The sequence below is a fragment of the Dipteris shenzhenensis genome, chromosome 9 (genome assembly GCF_047967505.1).
Source record: "Dipteris shenzhenensis isolate YYH24624 ecotype China chromosome 9, Dip_SZ_1.0, whole genome shotgun sequence".
Taxonomy (NCBI): Eukaryota; Viridiplantae; Streptophyta; class Polypodiopsida; order Gleicheniales; family Dipteridaceae; genus Dipteris; species Dipteris shenzhenensis.
In genome coordinates this window covers 38,504,671-38,524,102 of record NC_141604.1, presented here as the reverse complement: position 1 = coordinate 38,524,102, position 19,432 = coordinate 38,504,671, and the positions used below count along the sequence as shown (strand labels likewise).

The 19,432-nt window shown below is 42.6% G+C and overlaps 1 protein-coding gene across 1 annotated transcript; it reads right to left on the bottom strand.

Moving 5' to 3' along the window:
- Positions 1-377: 377 nt before the first annotated feature.
- On the bottom strand, positions 378-2,615 carry LOC147898607 (pentatricopeptide repeat-containing protein At5g27110-like). Its single transcript, XM_087379204.1, has one exon. It carries the CDS (start codon positions 2,613-2,615, stop codon positions 378-380), a length of 2,238 nt encoding a protein of 745 aa, XP_087235330.1.
- Positions 2,616-19,432: the final 16,817 nt, after the last annotated feature.

Below are 19,432 nucleotides of genomic sequence, written 5' to 3'. Positions count from 1 at the left end.
GCAACTCAACTCCTCTGTGTTCCTCGCAGTATCTTTCATAGATTACAGGCTTCAAAGAGAGGAAATTGTCTGTTAAAGGAAGATCATTCTCACAATCATAGCTTCCTTGTATTGTAAGCATTCAACCGATTGTTGAGAACATACAGCTGAAAATATGTGCCTCATGTCATCAGACTACCGATGAGGGAGAACTCATTCCCCATATCTCATTCCGAGCAACCATACGGTCCGATCTTAATCATTATATATATATATATATACCTTTGTACAACTAGAATATATCCAGTTGTATAAATTTAGAAATTTTGATGTTCTAAAGTCGAAAAATCTACGCAGAAAATAAAAGAGAAAACATTAATGATCCTAATCATCTTATTCTATTCGAATGTTGGGTCTAAAACCAAGTCCAATTCTGGCAGATATCCTTCCTTTTTCATCAGCCTACCTGATGTCTTCAATTTCATATAAGTTTGAGCCATATGGGCGTAACTCGAGCCCCCAGCAATAAATTCATGCACCTTGCTGTCGATCTCAATATAGGCCAGCCCTGGTTTCTTCCATACACCTGCACACCTTCTCAACTGCAATAATTTTTTAGAGTCCTGCCACATATGAGCACTAGCATACATGTTCGACAAGATCAGAAACCCTGAAGCATCATTAGGATCCAACTGAACAATTTCATCAAAGCATCGTTTTCCTATCTCTGCATTTCCGTGAGTTTTGCAGTTAGTGACCAAAGATGTCCACATAATGACATTTGGCAGGATTGGCATAGTTTGGAGCAAATCTTCAGCTTCATACAGGCATCCTGTGCGTCCAAGCAGATCAACCATGCAGCTATAGTGCTCCATACTAGCTGTGATCCCATGCTCATCCTTCATACCTTGGAGGAAACAAAGACCTTCCCGCAGAAGCCCAGCATGACTGCAGGCAGTAAGGATAGTTGTGAACATCGCATCATTTGGCTTCAAGCCTTCTTGTTCCATAGTCTCAAGACATTGTGCTACCCAATCAAAGTTGCCATACTGGGCATATCCTGCGATCATTGCGGTCCATGCAATCACGTCCCGCTTTGGCAACTCATGAAAAACTTTAGATGCTTCTTGTAGGCTCCCACACTTGCTGTACAAATCAACAATCGCAGACCCAATGACCACATCCGATCTAAACTGACCTCTGGCAATCTTCTCATGTATGAGCCTGCCCTGCTCCAGGGCACCTAAGCTAGCACACGCCTTCAAGATAGAGAGCAATGTTACTTTCTCTGGTTCTATGCCATTTTGTTGCATTTTCTGAAAGAGTTCAATGGCAGAAAAACTATGCCCATGCAGTACATATCCAGAAATCAGAGCACCCCATGACACCACATCTCGATTCAATAATGTGGTGAAAATTTTGTGACCCTCAATGAGGCACCCACATTTGGCGTACATATCAATAAGGGTATTCCCAATAAAAAGATCCAACTCCAATCCACTTCGAACAACCTGAAAATGCATCAGCCTACCCTGCTCTAAGGCTCCTATGCTGCCACATGCTCTTAAAACGCACAAAAATGTGACTTTGCTTGGTTCTATGCCTTCCCCTTGCATTTCTTCATAAAGTTTAAGAGCAAGGACTCCACACCCATGCAGATTGTAGCCAGCAAGCATTGCACCACACGATATAACATTTTTATCTGGCAATTTGTCAAATACTCTGCAAGCATCATCTAACCTGCCACATTTGGCATACATGTGAATGATAGTGTTCCCAATGGCCACATCTAATTCGAATCCACTCCCAATTATCTCATCATGTACAAGCCTACACTGCTCTACAGATCCAGTCTGGGCAATTGCTTTTAAGATGCCTAAGTATGCAACTTTGTTTGGCTGTATGCCGTCCTGCTGCATTTCCTTGAAAAGCTGAAGAGCAGCCCAACCATTCCCTTGGAGGGCAACGCCTGTAATCATTGCCCCCCATGACACCACATTTCGAGTTGGCAAAGCATCAAACACACTGAGTGCCTCTGAAAGATGCCCACATTTAGAATACATATCAACAATGGCACTCCCAATTACAACATCTGAATGAATTCCGCTCCTAATGATGTGGTCATGTACTAGTCTTCCATGCCCTACCGCTCTTAGGCTGCAACATGCTTTCAAAGCACATAGAAAGGATACTTTATCTAATTTAATGCCATCCTCCTGCAATTCGTGATACAACTGAAGAGCCCTCTCACTTGCTCCAAGCTTTACATGTGCTGATATAATTGCATTCCATGTGTAAACACTTGGGTTTGAGATGCTAAAAAATACAACGTTTGCTTCCGCTAAGCTACCGCACATTGTATACAAACGGATAAGGTGGTCCCCCAAAATGGTTAGTGAATCAAGTCCATTGCTGACCATCAAAGAATGCACCAGCCTGCTAGCTGCCAAATCCTTTCTTGTAGTGCATGCCTGCAGAAAACAATAAATGATGTCCCTTGATATTGGAATCCCTTGCTCAAACAGAAACTTCACGTCATGAAGGTCGTCCTCCAGCCGTCCTACCTTACACAGTTTACTTAAGTCTGCTACAGATTGACGAATTCCAGCATAACCTATAACCCTTTGTAGGTACATTAATCGCTAGGAGGGCCACTTAAAACCAAGCTTGAAGAAATCACAGTAAACCAGACCCAAATCTTCCATAGACCACCATGATGTCAATCAACGCTAGAAGGCATGGCACCCAACATAATGGATCCATGTGACAATATGAGACTGTATGACACAGCATCCTCTGTCCCAATGTACTCGCCATATATCGTACTACCAATTGAATCCTTAATGTCCAACCACATAAAACGAACAAATTACTGGCGGAGAGAGGCTTCTTGTAGTTTCCCTTCACAATCTCCAACGAGTGCAGACTGATGTGACTTATACACCAGGGAGAAGGAGATACAAAAAGCTTCCGCCATGATGATTTTCGTGTCATAGCGATGGATGCCGCTGCCGGTACTGCCGTCATTGCGAGGGAGTAAGTGTTACGGGCACAAATGAAATTGTAAAGCAGAAAGTGGCTAACATGAGCCTGGTAATGACTTAAGCGTTTTAGGGGTAATGATATGGTGGGAAATTGGGAACAAGAGAACAATCAAGAGGCCTGCCTGGCAAACTGAAAGCTGAGATAGAGAGGGAGAAGAGAAAGCTTAGAGAGAGAAGAAGAAGAAGAAAGAAGAAGAGAGAGAGAGAGAGAAAGGGGGAGAAAATGATGGCCAAATTTTTGAAATTACTATAATCAGTTTTAGCTTCTTACAAAAATCCCCATCAGCCAGGGGCAAGCCAAAAAGTAATATTTCCCATCATAGGAGATGTGGACATTCCCGAACTGTGCAAGGTCCATTACGAGCGGGGATAGAAGTTGCAAGAAGGGAGATAGAAATGGTCGAGAGGGATAGTTTGCATGTCATAAGGAGGAGGCCCTCACTCTTCTCCCACAAATACACCAAGGTCAAATGCTTGGGGGAAAGGTGGGAAATTACAACCTTCCACATTGGATTAAAAAACCCCTTTCAACATATACAATTTCCCACAAAACCCCTCCCATGTCATAAGGCCTTTTGGCTCAATTAAGGATGGGTTTGGGAGATGTTGAGCAGAGTTGTGTAAAAATCCACGCCATATTTTTTATTAAAAAAATACAGTTGATTGGGTCGAGATGTGGTTCATTCCAAGCAAAGAGAGGATTTCCCGTTAGGGGCAGATGCTCTAGCTACTACAAACTTTCTATTTTTTGCCCCCTTTGAAAGCGGAACAATAGCTACCACTCGGGGGCAGTGCTCTAGGCACGTGTGCCTCTTGTTTGCATGGTTTCACTTTTAAACTCCCCCTTTAGCAATTGACACATGGCTTTCATCCGCGCTGCATGGGAGGGGAGTTTATTATTGGCACTAGCATGTAGTGGCTTCTTTTGCTATCATGTCTTGCTCGTCTCAGTTGGTTCATCAGAAGAGCTTTTGCTCACTTCGTGGGTTGGCGCCATCAGTTGGAAGGTGGTTGATTTGTGATTCGTAGACTCTTGCTCATGTCCAAAAATTCGTGGGTGATCAGTTTATAAGTGGAGTTGTTTTGAGCGCTTAGTAGTACGTGGGCGACTGACTTGAGTTTGTGGAGCGGCTGATTTGGGTTTGGCAACTTTGGCTCACCTTTGGAAAGCCGTAGATGATAAGAAGTGTTGTTGTCTTGATTCGAAAGGCAAGGGGCTCACTCCAATGTTCGCAGTTGTGCAACAGAGAAGGCGGGTTTTTTCTTGCTCCAGTGGTCGAGAGTTCATGGGTAGTTTTGGAGCACCAAGAGATCACAAGTGGCTGAAGGAAGTTGGATCGTGGGTGGCTACTGGTGGCCTTGGTTGTGTTGAGAAATTACGAGAATTAGAGAAGTAGTGCAACGAACGTGTAAGAAAGGACGGCAACGATCGAAAAGATGCACAGAATGAGTGTTGAATTCGAGGTAATCTTGACGAAAGATGCAGAGTCCAGACAGAAAAAGATGAGACTGTTGTTTTGCGAAGCATAGATTCTGTAGCAGGAAATTTTAATACGAATGATGGTTAGATGAGAGATTGATTGTAATTAGTCAGATGTTGGCTACAGCTAAGAAGAAGATGGTGATCATGATGTCGGATGATGATGCACAATCAAAGTAGAACAAGAAAACAGGCTGGAAACTACACAATAATCTATGGTGAAACAAAACAAGCGATAGATGATGATTATACAACCGTAACTTCCAAGAATCGCAACCTCAAATTCCTGTATTTGCCTATTCGCATCTACACTCCCTATCTATTAATTAATCTACACTCCCCCTCGCATTCGCTAGTTAACCTATCTACACTCCCGCCAATTAACCTATTCTATTGCTTAATTAAGCTGCTTTCTCCCTCCTGCTCCCGCTTTCTCCTTCCCGTCACGCGACCTGCTTTCTCCTCCCACAGCCCTCCTGCTAGTCCCGCTTTCTCCTTCGCTCCCTCCTTCGCTCCCCACTCCTCCTCCTTCGCTCTCTCCTTCTCCCCACTCCTCATCCTCCTTCACAACTCCCTCCTTCTCCCCATCCTTCTCCCCACTCCTCCTCCTTCCTCCTTCCTTCTTCTCACTCCTCCGCTCCCTACTTCATCCTTCCCACTGCTTTCTCTCCTCTACTCCCCTTCTTCCTCCTTGTTATGGGAGGGCTTCACAGCCCCCCTGCCTGTTCTCTATGCCTCCCTCCCCCTTCCTCTTATAAGGCCAGGTGCAGAAGTTTCTCGAATTCTGTCAAACTTCTCGAATTCTGTGGCTTCTTTAAGAAGCCACCGACACTACACTTAATTCAACACACCCCTTGCCTTGCGTTAATCAATTTGACCTTCAATCGAAGCAATAAGACCTTGCATTAATCAACAAATGCGCCCCCCTCCTGTCGATAATACCCCGAATTCAATCTAGGGGTGCCTATTCTTGCCAACACAGAAATTCCTAAAAACTCAAATCACTTGAGCTTTCGAGAGTTGCATGATTTTTAGCCACGGCCGGAGATCACAAGATGACCAGTTCATTAATAGAAACCAAATGATTCGCAATCTTAATCTTTGTCATTTTTTCCGTCGTAATTTTCCACATGCCAAGAAGGAGTCATCCAAGAATTTCTTGCGATCTTTGCTTTTCGGAGCTACTCATTGCTTCAATTTCCCGTTGTGAGCATCCCACTACTTCCTTGTCATATTTTTCTGTCTATGAAGAGAGATCGTTGAGGTAGCATTTGCAAACCTATCTTTCTGCACGGTATATGTGTTAAAAGAATGTTATTATTTAGGATTAGCTATTGGAATTAATCTCCATAGAAACTTTGGAGAAAACAACCAATGTGTGTGAAAGGCTTGTGGTGGATGTGCAAGCCTTGATTTGCACTATCGATCCAATCATTGGCTTGGTCAAGCTCCAAAGTCTTGAAAAGGCTCCTTTCGATAGGCTCCTAAGTCACATCTCATTTCTCAAGGCTGCACGTAATGAGTCATTGTACGTCGATATTGAAGAGGTCTGACAGAAGACCTGTGTGATAATAATGGAGGGGCAACTTGGCTTTACAGTTTACTTCAATGACATCACATTGAGAGTTCCAGCATTTGAAGCAAAGGAAATGGACCCAGCATAGGTGCCATTCAGCCAGACAAACCACTGTGTCCAACTTAGACAGAAACCATCTGGAAATAGACCTCTCCCTTCAGGAACTTAAAGAGGCTGCTTTTGCAATGGTTGATGGCAAAACACCTGGGGAAGATGGGCTACTTGCAGAGTTCTACAAGTTCTTGTGGGGCACTATTGGACCCTCCTTACTGGCTGTTTCGAGAGAGAGTGCAAAACAGGGCTTTCTTCTAGAGAATTTAAATGGAGAGGTCATTAAGCTTATACCTAAGGAAGGGGACATGACAGTTTTAAAAAATTGGAGGCCCCTCACTATATTAAATTGTTCCTACAAGATATATGCCAAAGCAATTTCTCTGAGACTAAGATGCAAAATGGAAAGTGGATTCTAGAAGAACATAAAGGTTTCATAAAGAACAGGCATCTGCTGGAAGCAATCATCAACTTATGGGAAGGGTGCACTCATGCTGAAGAAAGCAATCAAGAGATCTATCTAATTAAGATAGACTTTAATAAGGCTTATGACAGGCTTAATTGGGAGTTTTTGCTTCAGTCACTTAACAGTTTGGGACTGGGAATCAAATTCATATCCTATGTAGCTCTTCTACTATCTAATGCCTCTACAAAGGTATGTGTACATGGAGAGATGTCTCAGAGCTTCATGTTGAGAAGGTCCATAAGACAAGGTTGCCCTCTAGCACCTCTCTTATTTGCTATAGCTGTTGATGCTTTGGGATGGCTGATAAAAGAGCAGGTGACTGCAGGTGAAATCAATGGTATAGAGCTCCCCTCATGAAAGCAGCTTGTAAACCAGCAATTTGCAAATGATACTACCCTAACAATTAGAAACACAGATGTAGACATACAAAGAGCTATCGATTGTATGGATATAATCTATAATGCATCTGGGTCAAAAATAAATCACTCCAAAATAGGTTATGCATTGTTATCTGGTGACAAACAAAACCTTCTAGATCAGCTTGGTTGTAAGAAAATTCCCCATGGGCAGATATTCAGACGGCTAGGTATCCCTATGGGTTTCAATGTTAAGATGAAAGATAGATGGGAGTGGTTCCTAGAAAAGTTCAAAAAGAAAATAGATAGTCTTAGGGGATTGCAGGCAAACTTGATAGGAAGAAGGGTAGTACTAAACCACTGCATTTATTTAATTGCCATATTTTATCTCTCATGCTGGTGTCCTTCCAGAATAGGGTTAGAAAACTTCATAAGGATCTGCATATCCTTCTTATGGGGTTGGAGTGACACTAGAAGAAGGATAGCTAAGGTTAAGTGGGCTTTTTGCACCAGACCAAGGAAGGAAGGAGGCTTAGGTGTCATAAATATATAACTGGCAGCCTTTAAATTAGCAGCTACGTGGATAAAAAAGCTATCACTACTGAAAATGATTGGGCTAACCTCCTTCTCAAGAACTTCAAGCATGTAAGGCCTCACAAAGCTCCTAGATGGAAGGATTATCCCCTTTTAGCAGCCATTGGGAACCTAGAACCTTGCACTACTAAAGGGAACCAGCTGTGGAAAACCCTATGGGAGGCCTTTGAATAGATAAAAAGCCACATCACTCTCTCTGGGAAAGGAAGCTATATGGCTTTACATTCAATCTGGGTTTCTACTTTTTTCACAAAACAACATGTAAGTGACAATGACTTTATGAGGGCATGGCACTTAGTGAAAAAAGGGCTACCTTGCTGGGGTGATTTATGGGACAAGACCAATCTCAGATGGAAGAACTGGTCGGAGATAAGAAGAGAATCCAGATTGCACAATGTAGACCAAGAGTTGATAATGGGCAGAATTCAGTTGTGGGAGGGGGACATCACTTGAAAAGGGGGCAAAATTCTTAATTTTCCTAGAGAGTTTGGATGGGTAGGCAGCTCAACTCTCCTACCTATACCCACTCCATCTGAAGGCCTAGAGGAGATTATTGCTAAACTTAACTCCAGGTGGAATAGTTCTGTCAATGAAAGAAAATGGGTTATCAGATTTGAGCTGATTTGGGACAGAAGAATTCCTAAGAAAATGTCCACAATGTTATGGTTAATTCTACACAAGGCTGTCTGGACCAATTGTAGAAGTTTCAACATTGGTAAGGGAGATGGCACATGCAAACATTGTGTGGACACTAAGGAAGACATCTTCCATCTTTTTATAGCTTGCCCTAGAGCAAGAAAAGTTTGGAAATATGTGCAATTAAGAATAGGTGAACCTATAAATTGGAAGTCTATTCTCTTGGGAGATGGTCTCAAAATACCTTATGCTACGTGGGCACACATCAGGGCTTATGCACTATGGTTTATTTGGATATCCAGAAATGCTTTTCAATTCAATGATGAGGTCATGCATGCTGAACAGATCTTTGCTAATTGGTATGAATGCTATGTTCTTACTAACTGATCAATATGTGCTATGGTCTAGGCCAAGTTTTTATTGGACCAAGAATATCACAATTATAATGACCAGGTATATCAACTCTAGGCAGAGCTAGAAGAACACATACAGGAGACAGGGAGATGCTCCAACTCAGGAGTGGATATGCAAGCTCAACTCCTTCCATCCCTCTTCCCAGTTAAAATAGAACCTGCTGATTAGAGTTCCTCTACTAGCTACTGTGTCTATGTGTCTATGTTACTACTCATCTGTTCCCAGGTCCTCTACACTAATGTTGGATACTAGGAGTGATGTAGCCCTGTTAACTGCCAGAACAACAGCAATTTTGTGGAGCATAAAGTCATCTGTAGCACATTGTCTCTTTTTAGAATAGACAAAGTTGCACCCTGGGTTCAAATTATGTGGCACAGTCAGCCTTCAACAAGCATATCAACACTTGAGCAGATTTTATTATTTAAAACTATCAAACTAGAGGCTCATATCTATTTTTGGTACTAGTTTTGATGTCTGAACATCTTGTCAAAATTTGACACCATTGTACAAAGTATATGATTAGAATATAATCAACTTTTCTTTGCCTTAAAAAAAAAGAAATGGACCCAACAGGAGCAGGGGATAGCTTCTTGGTTGGGTTCTCACAGCAGGTTTTTATCAAGGTTTACCCATTGAGAAAGTGACTTTGATGGGCAATTATTTTGGAACCCTGTATGTGGGTCAAGTAGGTGTAAGTTTTGGACTTGTAGGTATGATTGTTTTAACTATTCTTTCTCACAAAATTAGTTTGAAATTTTGAATGTTTAATACAAATTTGCTCCTTGATTTTGAACTAATGTTTAATATGAATTTAATTTGTATCCTGGTAGGCAATTTCAAATTCCCATCTTTAAAAATATACAACAGTCCCCATGCATGGTGTGACTAGTTACTTTCTATGTTAATGTAGGAGCATTCATCTCTACATGCTACATTTGTGAGAAATTGTTGCTTGAAGAACTCTTATTCCAAAAGCTATTTTCCAAGAACTTATTTTTGAAAAACCAAGAAAGCTATTCTGTTCGAAAGAACCAAGGATTATTTCCAAAAAACCAAGAAAGCTATTTGGTTCAAAAAAACTTTAAACTATCCAAAAAACTATTTTGAAATTTAAAAAGCCATTGCCTAAAATTTTTTTACAAAATTATTATACTAAAACAAGGTGAATTATATTCACTAGGCCTACCTAGTTTTGGATGTTTAGAATGTATTATGTCTATTGTGTATTATCGTCACATTGAATGTTTGTGTATAAAAGGGAGTGATCGGACCAGTAAACGAAGTTTGTACCTGCGAAAGTGGAATTGTTAATTTTGTTTTTCCAAATGTGGTCAATACTTGATCTGTTTATAGTTGTTATATAATTTCTTTGGTTCATGAATTTATTTAGTTTTTGGTTGTTGTATGTACAATCATGTAAATTTATGTTGAAGTTGCCTATGATTGTTGTCGGTATGTTGTTGTTTATGTGTTGAAGTTGTTTTTGTAGTAATTCAAGTAGTGTTGTAGTTGTTGATAGAGGTGATTCGTATACATTAATGATTGCTATATTTGTGGAGTTCTTTGTTTGAAATATCATGAGATAGCATTCTGAACCATTATGTTCTATGTAATGATCTCCAAGTAGGAGTATTTCGTCTTTGTAACACATTGCTATACCCACACCGGCTGATTTCCCCAAGCATGTAAATCTTGGCAATGGAAGTTTTTCTAAGCTGTTGTTATGCAACTCTTGGAGGCAAAGAATTGTAGCGCTCATGAGGCTTTTGTTGCTCACTATGTTTAATTTGTGAGAGAAATGCATGTGTGTTCAAACATTGCAATGTTTTTTCTTTTGTTGTGGAGAAATTATGTTGTGTGGTAATCCATTTTTTGTTTAATTAAAGGTGTTCAATTTCCTTCAAAACATTGTTGTCTACTTTGATGTGTTTTTCATGGAGTGGTTTAATAATGTAGAGGTTTTCAAGGTTTCTAATTCTTGACAGTGCTGTGTATGTTAGTCCATGTGACTTGATGAGAGAAGGGTCAAATACAAGGTAATCCATGGATAGTCCTTGCAAGCGGTGGATTGTTTTAGGAGCAGTTGGTTGTATAGGAAATTGTCTTCTAGACACGGTATTGAAGTTGTTTTTTCCTATTTGAAATTCTCTTGTGATTTGATGTATTGGTGTCCATGTCTTGTGAATGTTTTCGTCATACATGGAGGAGGTTGTTGTAGCCAGCTTTCTTGCCTATTGTTGTGTTGTTGAATAAGACCCAAACAATGCTGTGGTCATGGTTGTTGGTTGAATGTTGGAATATTCTATCCGCTCCATTCACTAAACCGTCGAGGATGTCAAGATTTCCAGAGCAAATTTCAACTATCATTCCAGGCTTAAGATGAAGTGTCTTGTGCAACCCAACTGTGTTTCTAGGGTTAGGGGGGATATTTATTGTTTTGCTACATGTCTTGTGTCTTTTGTCTATTGCTTCTAGAATATGTGGTTCATGTTGGAGCAATTGAAACACTTCTTTGTTATGTATGTCTTTCAAAGCATTAGTGTAGAATAGGTGAGGAATTCTTTCTTTTTGTATTGGTTGTCTAAAGTAGTTGTTGTTAATGTATGAGATGTCGTCTTGTGTTTGTTTCCCAGTTTGAATTCTGTCGAGTATGTCTAGGAATTCTTTGTTTGTTTGACGCATTGGAGTGTTTAGTTCATATATCAGAACGTTTTCTTTCCAAAAAGTTGTTTGCATTGAAGAATGGGCTATTTGGCTTATAAAAACCCATGAGTCCTTTGTAAGACTAGCTTGGCAAAGGTCTCTGCATAACAAAACATCAAGACCACCAAATGGTTGAAGATGGTTATGCTTGATTTCTCTTAAGCGCATGTCTACTACTATCAATGTCCTTTGTCCTATCAAAGACACCTTGTCAAAGACAACTAGTTGGAGGTCTTTGTAGAGTTTGGAAAGTTCTTGGAGCTTTTCTGTAGAGAGGCTTGTGTAATGTGATGCCATGAGAGGGAGGTGCAAAGCACAATGTATTGTGGTGCCTCCAATGTTGAAAGCTGCTTTTCCTATATATGCTAGTAGAAGAACTTTGGTCAACTCCACATTATCAATCTTGTTGTGAGAGTAGTTGCGTAGCAGTGCTTGCATGATTGCCATGAGCGTGTGAATGTTTTTCTAGTACCAGCATTGCCCGTGACCCACCTCCTTGGGTGGCCCTCTTCGATCGGTCATACCTTTGTCGTCTTCCTTCCATCAGATCCATTTTTATTATTTTTGTTGAGATACCTCCACTTCTTGCATTGCTAGTCTAGACTCACAAGAAACATGGAAAACTAGACAGATGCAAGAGATGCGACACATGGCAAGCATGCCAGTCCCACTACATAGTGAGTGTCACAGCACACAGCCAACAAGCAATAGATATGACAAACCACGTGAGTAGAACAAACAACATATGCAAGATAGATAGCATGGACAGCTAATGGACCAAAAAGAATCAACTATAGCAACACATAGCACAACAAAGACTGCTCTGACATGACAGATGCAACAACGTAGGCGAGACACAAGTAGCTATCATAGACAAATTGACACAACATAGAATACAATAGTAGCAAACAACTCATACGGCACTAGTAGCATCTTGCAAATTGTAGTTGAGACCAATAGGCAGTAGTAGCAAGCCCCAAGTGGTTACGCTAAGCCTCAAGAGAGGTGCCCCTTCCTAGGCCACTCTCATCTAATTCACTATGCGGCCCCCCTCACCTCGACCTTGAGATACCTTTCCCCCTCCACCCCTACCTACTTCCACCCCTCTTCCCTCCTCCATTGTTATTTGCCTCTCCTCCTCTGCTGCATTTTGTCGTTGCTACCACTGCAAGCAGAGTTGGGGTTCTCACCCTCATACTTGCTCTCCAATCATCCCCCATTCCTCTCATCCCCCATGTTGCAGCCTCCTCCTAAAGTCCTACTTCCTTCCAAGCCCACCTTCCCAATCGCACGATGCCCTCCCCGATAGCCAGAGTGTGGTTTCCTCTTCTTAGTCTCAGCCTGCCTCCTTGGAAGCTTAGGGCTCAAATCCTACAAGCCACCATAGGAGCCTTCACACTCTCAAACTCCAAGGTTTAAGCCTCGACCAAGACATGCCTCCCCTCGGGAGTTATGGGCGACTAGGGATTTTGAATTATCTTGATTTTCTAGATGACTACCCCATGCTTTGAAAGTTCTAGTCTTAACTCTATAGCCCCAAAAGTGGGGTTTGATTGGTGTAGTTGGGAGCCTATTCTGCCATTTCTAGGGCTTCAACTTCACATGCAAAAGAGAGGAGCACTGGACCCCCATTCTCTTTGATCTATAATGAGACAATAGAATGTTCCAAGAGGAGTGGTTGGGATAGTAGGGGACAAAAGTATAGATTACACATGGATAGTCAACTACTTTCTATCTTACTTTCTCTGAAGACTAATGGGGCATGGGTCTTGTAGTGGTAGTGATCAATTTTAGGACCTAAGGAGTAACTTAGGCATGAGTTGGTTAGGTGTGGAAACGTCTTTTTTTATTCAATGGGAACTAAAGGTAGGCATAGAGCTATTCATGTCTTTAGTGCACTGCCACACAAATAGGGATTATTCATCATCCAACCCACCACCAAAACCACGTAAGGGCATCACTGCTACACAAGCTTCTGCACATAAGAAGGCCTTGTTTGCCAACCCCCACCCCCTCACACGAGTTGGACCATGGTTGTGAGTTAGAACGTGCACAGTTTCCATGCTCAAATAGTTTTGAACCACAAAATAATTGATTCTCATCAAGAGTTGTAGAGACCTATGGTGGAATGATTGGTAGATATCCTCTTTGATTTAAAGAACATGTTCTCAACCACCATCAACATCCAATGACACTGCCACCTCCTCTTAAGGAGAGGAACAAAGGTTTGGTCCCTGGCAATGGGTAGGAGTGGGGTGTTTGTATCTCATTTTCCCACTCTCTATCCTTATATGATCATTCAGGTAAACTCTACTACTCTTTGGCAATAGAGGCATGATGAATGGCTAGACATACTTGAAACATTTTATGGCGGGGATAAAGCAATGCATAGAGGGGGAGGCATGTGTATTTTTGCAAGGACGATAATGTTAGATCACTCTCTAATGCTTTGAAATAATATTTTTTCATCATGCACCTTCAGAAACCCCATTGTGGAATACCACAAAAGGGGTCCACATTCTCGATGCTTTGTTTCAAGAAGAGGAGGTGCATCAATTTGTCATAGCAATCTGGTAGTGGCCAAATAGCCCTAGGGAGGGCTAGGTGAGTTGGGTAGAAAATGCAACCTAGAGAAGTAGTGTGAAGCTTCAAGCACATGCACTTCAACAGTGGACTCTCTCCAGTAGCAAAAGATAACATTCATACAAGTCTTGGCTTCTAAAGAGCATCTTAGGGAGCAAGAATTGGCCTCTCAATGGCTCATAGATTGGTATGAGAGTGCAACTTGACATCTAGGTCACTGAGATCCATAGGACCAAGTTTTTTTATCACTCCTCCAAGGCACGTTGGTTCCAATAGAGGGATGGGATGACTAGATACTTCTTTGAGACCACCAGCCCTTGCTCAGCAAGGATGCAATTACAACACTTGCAAGATGAGAGTGACTAGATGCACTCAGACCCATAAGAGATCTAAAGATGACCATTACTTCTTGTTGATAGTTGTTTTAGTCTGAGGAGGACGTCGTTGTAGCCCGATAGTCTATTTGGACACACATTACATCACTAGCATGAGTAGGTAGCTAGAGGCCCCATTAATCAAAAGCACTCAAAATCCATGAGGGACTCCCTCCATAGAAGTACCCTAGCAAGGATAGATTGACACCGTCTTTCTTTAGGTGTTTTTAGGAGGGCATACATACACCCCTACATATGGACTTTCAAGAGATTTTTGACTGTGTTTTCCCCCTAATCATTGAGACAAGGGTGAATTTGTTTGATCTCAAAGGGGTGATAGATTAGACATTCAATAGTGGTAGTTGATCACCTTGCTAGATACTACCTAAAAGATCTTAGTCAAGATCTTGAGTTTAAGGTTGCCGCCCCATCTTGTTGACATCATTCATGACAATTCAACCTTTAATGACCATAGTTTGATTGATCAAGTTTGTCCTCCTTACTCATACATGAGGGTGCAATGGATCCATTCCAAGCACTAACACACTTGTACTGAAGCTCATATGAACATCTCTGAGGAAAGGGAAATGAAGTGTGGGTGGGAAAGAGAACGGATGATGGATGGGGGAGTGGGAAGAGATAAGAGGCTACTATGATGCCTTCTTCACAAAATTCAAATCCCTAGACATCCTAGACCTTCAAATTTCCTTCTTTTTTCTAACCCTCATTCTCTCTTTGATCAAACTTTACAAGATCTTGTGGGTGGGATATGGGTGATGACAATATCTGCAAGTTGAATGGTTCACATCTAGCACCAGCAAAGTACATATCCAAACACTCTCTAGGTCCAAGATTTAAGAGGACCTATTGCTCTAATACCATGCGGACATTGCACACATTCAAAAGCATAAATTAAGATACTAATTGAGAGAGAGAGAGAGAGAGAGAGAGGGAGAGATAGAGAGATAGAGAGAGAGAGAGAGAGAGAGAGAGAGAGAGAGAGAGAGAGAGAGAGAGAGGTTGAGGCAAGATAAACTCTTTAATAGCATCAAAATGTAGTGCTAGCAAATGGTATGTGTGTGGCTAAAATGGAACGATCAAAATGTGGCATTTGGAATCAGGTAATTTGTTTGTTTATCTAAATGCTACAAGTTTGGGCATAACCCCATACATCTATGTGAATCAAGTCAAGAATACCTCATGCTCGAGAGGTGCTTTTGCCAAAATTGGTTTCCTTTTGTTTACCAAAGCAGAATGCTTCTCAAACTTTTCCAAGAAACTAAAGTTTGAAAATTCCAATTGCCATATGCTGATTTCTGAGCTCTATCAAGCTTTTGAAATTGACATGTCCATATCTCTTGTGTCATTTTGCAAAAAGTGGTATTTGCTGAGCTGGCATGGCATGCAAATCTGGTACTGAAGCTAGCATTATAAACAAGCATCCTTCCTTGATTGCTTTTTCTACTAGCTGATATCCTCTGGATTTGTCTCTAATCGTGCATTCATCTCCATCAAAGATGACTTGCTAGTTGTGTTCCATCATTTGCCCAACTGATAGGAGGTTCTTGCTGAGCTTTGAAACATAGAGTACATCTTTCACCAATCCTTTTGTACCAATGAAATTGTTCATAGGGACAATGCCTTTCCCTTGAATTGGATTTGGTGTGTTATCTGCTGTGTAGAACATTCTTATGTCCTTCTAATGGTTTCATCTCTGTGAACCATTCTTGATGCTTTGTCATGTGAGATGATGCATCGTTGTCAATGTACCAAGGATCCTAATCTACTTGATCGAATTGGGTTCCCCTTTTGAGTTGCACTCAATGTCAAGATACACTATTTCAATCTTTTGTAGATCCTCACTTGTAAGAAATATATATTATCAGGTTCATTGGCATAATGATTGCGACTTGAATGTCCACCGCGATGATTTCCTCTTCCTCAAAAATTCCCTTGATTGTTGCTGGATTGAATGCCTTGGTCATACTACTTTGTGTAGTTTCAACGGTGACTCACGTGTTGTGGGGATCTTGAAGGAATGCGGATGGAGCCTCGCTCCAGCCTACTCCTTGTGAGAGCAAGGCAAGGAATGAGCCATCCGCAAGTGTCACTCAAATGGCTCCTGGATTGTTGCAATGTGTTTCCATGAGAGAAGAGGAAAGGGGGAGAGGGGAGAAGAGACAGAGAAGGGGAGATGGGAGAAAGAGCGAGAGGGAGAGGGAGAGGGGAAGGGGAGAATGAAGGGGGATGGAGTGCAAAACACAAAGGCACTACAAAGGAAACAAGAGAACACCCAAAAATACTCTTGGAAGAGAAGAGGGAGCTTGCATTCCAAACTTGTGCATAAAGAATGAAGACCAAAGTCAACCATTTGGCCTTTTATACAAGTCACCATTCGAAGGGAGGGCCGACCCTTTTCCTTATACCACTCTCTCTCATATCTCTTTTGTTACAACCAATTAGGCCCATAGGGCACCAAGGCATTCTCTCAACCTCCTCTCGTCTTCAGATGGCTCTTGTGTTATCCATATATGGGATTCAAATGGCTCTTGTGTTATCCTTGCTGATTTGGATGATCCCGATGCCTACCTTTGTCTTAAGCCATTTGAGGCTCAAAACCCGTAGGACTAGGTCGATGTTCAGCCATTTGTGGCTCAAAACCCATCGGCCCAGCTTGGTGTTGAGCCATTTGCGGCTCAAAATCCATATGGCTAGATCCGTCACCATGCTCCATGGTTGTGGCTATTAACATGCCCCCCTTCATGTTGCTGAGCCGCCCTTGGATCACTCGCATTGGAGTAGGTGGGTGGAGACGGCTATCTCGAGGACTACTTAGTGGTCCAATTGGTGGGGGGTGATCCGCAATGAAGTAAGAGCAGACATTTCAAAAGTGGGTGGCATGCATGTCCTCAAAAGTGCAAATGTGATGGCCATGGAGGTTGTGGACTCGAAGCTAAAGGTGGAGGTCCTGGAACTCAGAGGGGCCGATGTCGGGGTTGAAGACAATCTGGTTGTTGAGATTATGGAGTGTGCCATCAATGGGCTGACTATGGGTGGGGAGAACACGGAAGAGCAAGAGGATGATACAATTGAAGTGGACTGTTGCAACCACCATGCGGTTTGAAATAGAGCCATAGGTGTCATTGAATGGCTGGAGGCAGAAGCAAAATCCCTCCTGAGTCATTTCCTTGGGAAAATTGTACTTTGAAAAGTTCTAAATAATATTTGGGTCCTTTTGTTGGAGCTCCCAAAAGTGGGCCCAAGTCCATCGTCATTCCATGGGCATGTAAAGCAGGTGGATTGGCCGATCGACGTGTGCGCTACAATAGTAGCACCAAAATTGCTCCTTCTTCAAAAAAGGGATGTGCCAACGGGGTTGAGGGTTGCCAGTGTCCGATTTGGTGAGGGGAATGGGGCGCGTTGGGGGCTAGGTTAGAACTGCCACGTGTGTGCTTCAGATGGATTCGACGCCAGTCGTTGAAGGACTAGGTAATGAACTAAGTGAGGAGGTAAACTTCCATAATTTTGTAGAGATGGAGGGGAGAGCCTTTGAGCTAAGCCTTCCAGTGATGCATTAGGGGGCTATTGGGTAAGTCTTGGAAGATTGGATCGCCATTGGACATCTTCAGGTGTGGATGAGGGGGGTGCTGGATGGACATCATCATCATTTATTCCTCCTCAGCAATCCCTGTGGGTGATGGATCAATGGGCATAGGTTCAAAATTTGCTGACTTTAGGAGCATGTTGAGTGCCTCATCTAGAAGGTTGACAAGAGAGTTGGAGGAGATGGACTGGTAGGTCCCTGCTGTGCAGAGCTTGTGTTAGAGGTAGTGGAGGAGTACTTTAAGAGGTTTGTGCATGGTAGAGGGGGCGGGACAGGATTGGTGGGTTGCTTGGGGGGTTGGGTGGGATCTGTAGGAGGTGGTTGTGGAATTTTGGTGGGGGGGCCACTAGAGTTGAAGATAGCTATGGCTTCATGCCCTTCCTCCTCGATGACATGTTCGAAGTAGGCTACATTAATAGTGTCAAAATGGCTGACCAAGGACTCGAGGGATTCTTGTAGGACTTGTAGCACTCGGTTATATAAAATGATTATTTTGAGGGGATGGTAGGTGGTGGAGTGGTATGCAACTAGGTGCCCTTGCATTTAGACGGTGGAGGCTCGGCCATATGTCTTGATGCCTGCTTAGAGGATGTCAGGAGTGTAGACCCATGGTCTGTGTTTATTAGGCTTCGCTAGTTGCATCACTTCATCGTCTTGTGGATAGTTTGTGGACTCCGTGATGGCCCAGCACCATGCCTAGAAGTTTAGCAAGAATGGGTTGCGAGGGTCTAAAGATCGGAAGGATGGAGGAGGGAGAGACTGGCGGGCTAAAGGTCGAGGGAGAAATACAACATGGCGGGGTAGTGGTTGGGATTGTGGTGGCTGATGGTTTGGAGTGTGTTGGGTGGAAGAGGGTGGTGAGGTCTATGTGGAAGATCAAGTTCTGTAAACAAAGTGCATTGAAGTGCATTTGGAGTGTTGGGGGATGGTGCGTGGGGCGAGAGTGTAAGTGATGAGTTGTGCAGAGACCTCCTGGTACATTTGGAACTCGTGTTGCTCCCTATCTTCGAATGTCGATTCCTCTAGGCAGCCATAGGTGCGCATGATTTTTTTCTCTGCCTGCATGTTGACTGTGAGGGCACGCTCCTATGCTAGGAGATCCTAGAGGTTTTGGATCTGTCTGTCTATCTAGCATGGTGTTCCTCGGTTTGCACCCGTCATTCCTCTGCAGCATAAAGGCTGGATTCTACCTTGTCCAATTGGTCCATGAGGGTTTGGACCAGGAATTCATTGGCAGAAAGCTCATCCTTGAGCTTAGTGAGGGATACTTCTAGCTCTTTGGTCTTGACCCGATATCCCTCTGTTTTGTCGAGGGCGGTTTGCCTGGTAGCTTGTGCGGTGACCATAAGTGTGTGGTTGTCACGTGTACTGAGTTATGCTTGGAGGAGAGAGGATGATAGCTGCTAGGAGGCATGCTCTTTCCTCCTCTACAAAATTGTTTGTGCCACCTGCGGGAGCTGGGCCATTGCATCCAGTAGCTAGAGCTCCATCTGATTGGTGTGTGAGAGCTCCTCAATTGACATGGTGTTGTAGTCGCCTCGCCCAAGGTCTGGTACTAGTATGCGCTATAAA

Bases quoted from the DNA above. Each gene is read 5' to 3' on its own strand.
- LOC147898607 (XM_087379204.1), bottom strand. From the start codon at position 2,615: ATGTACCTACAAAGGGTTATAGGTTATGCTGGAATTCGTCAATCTGTA.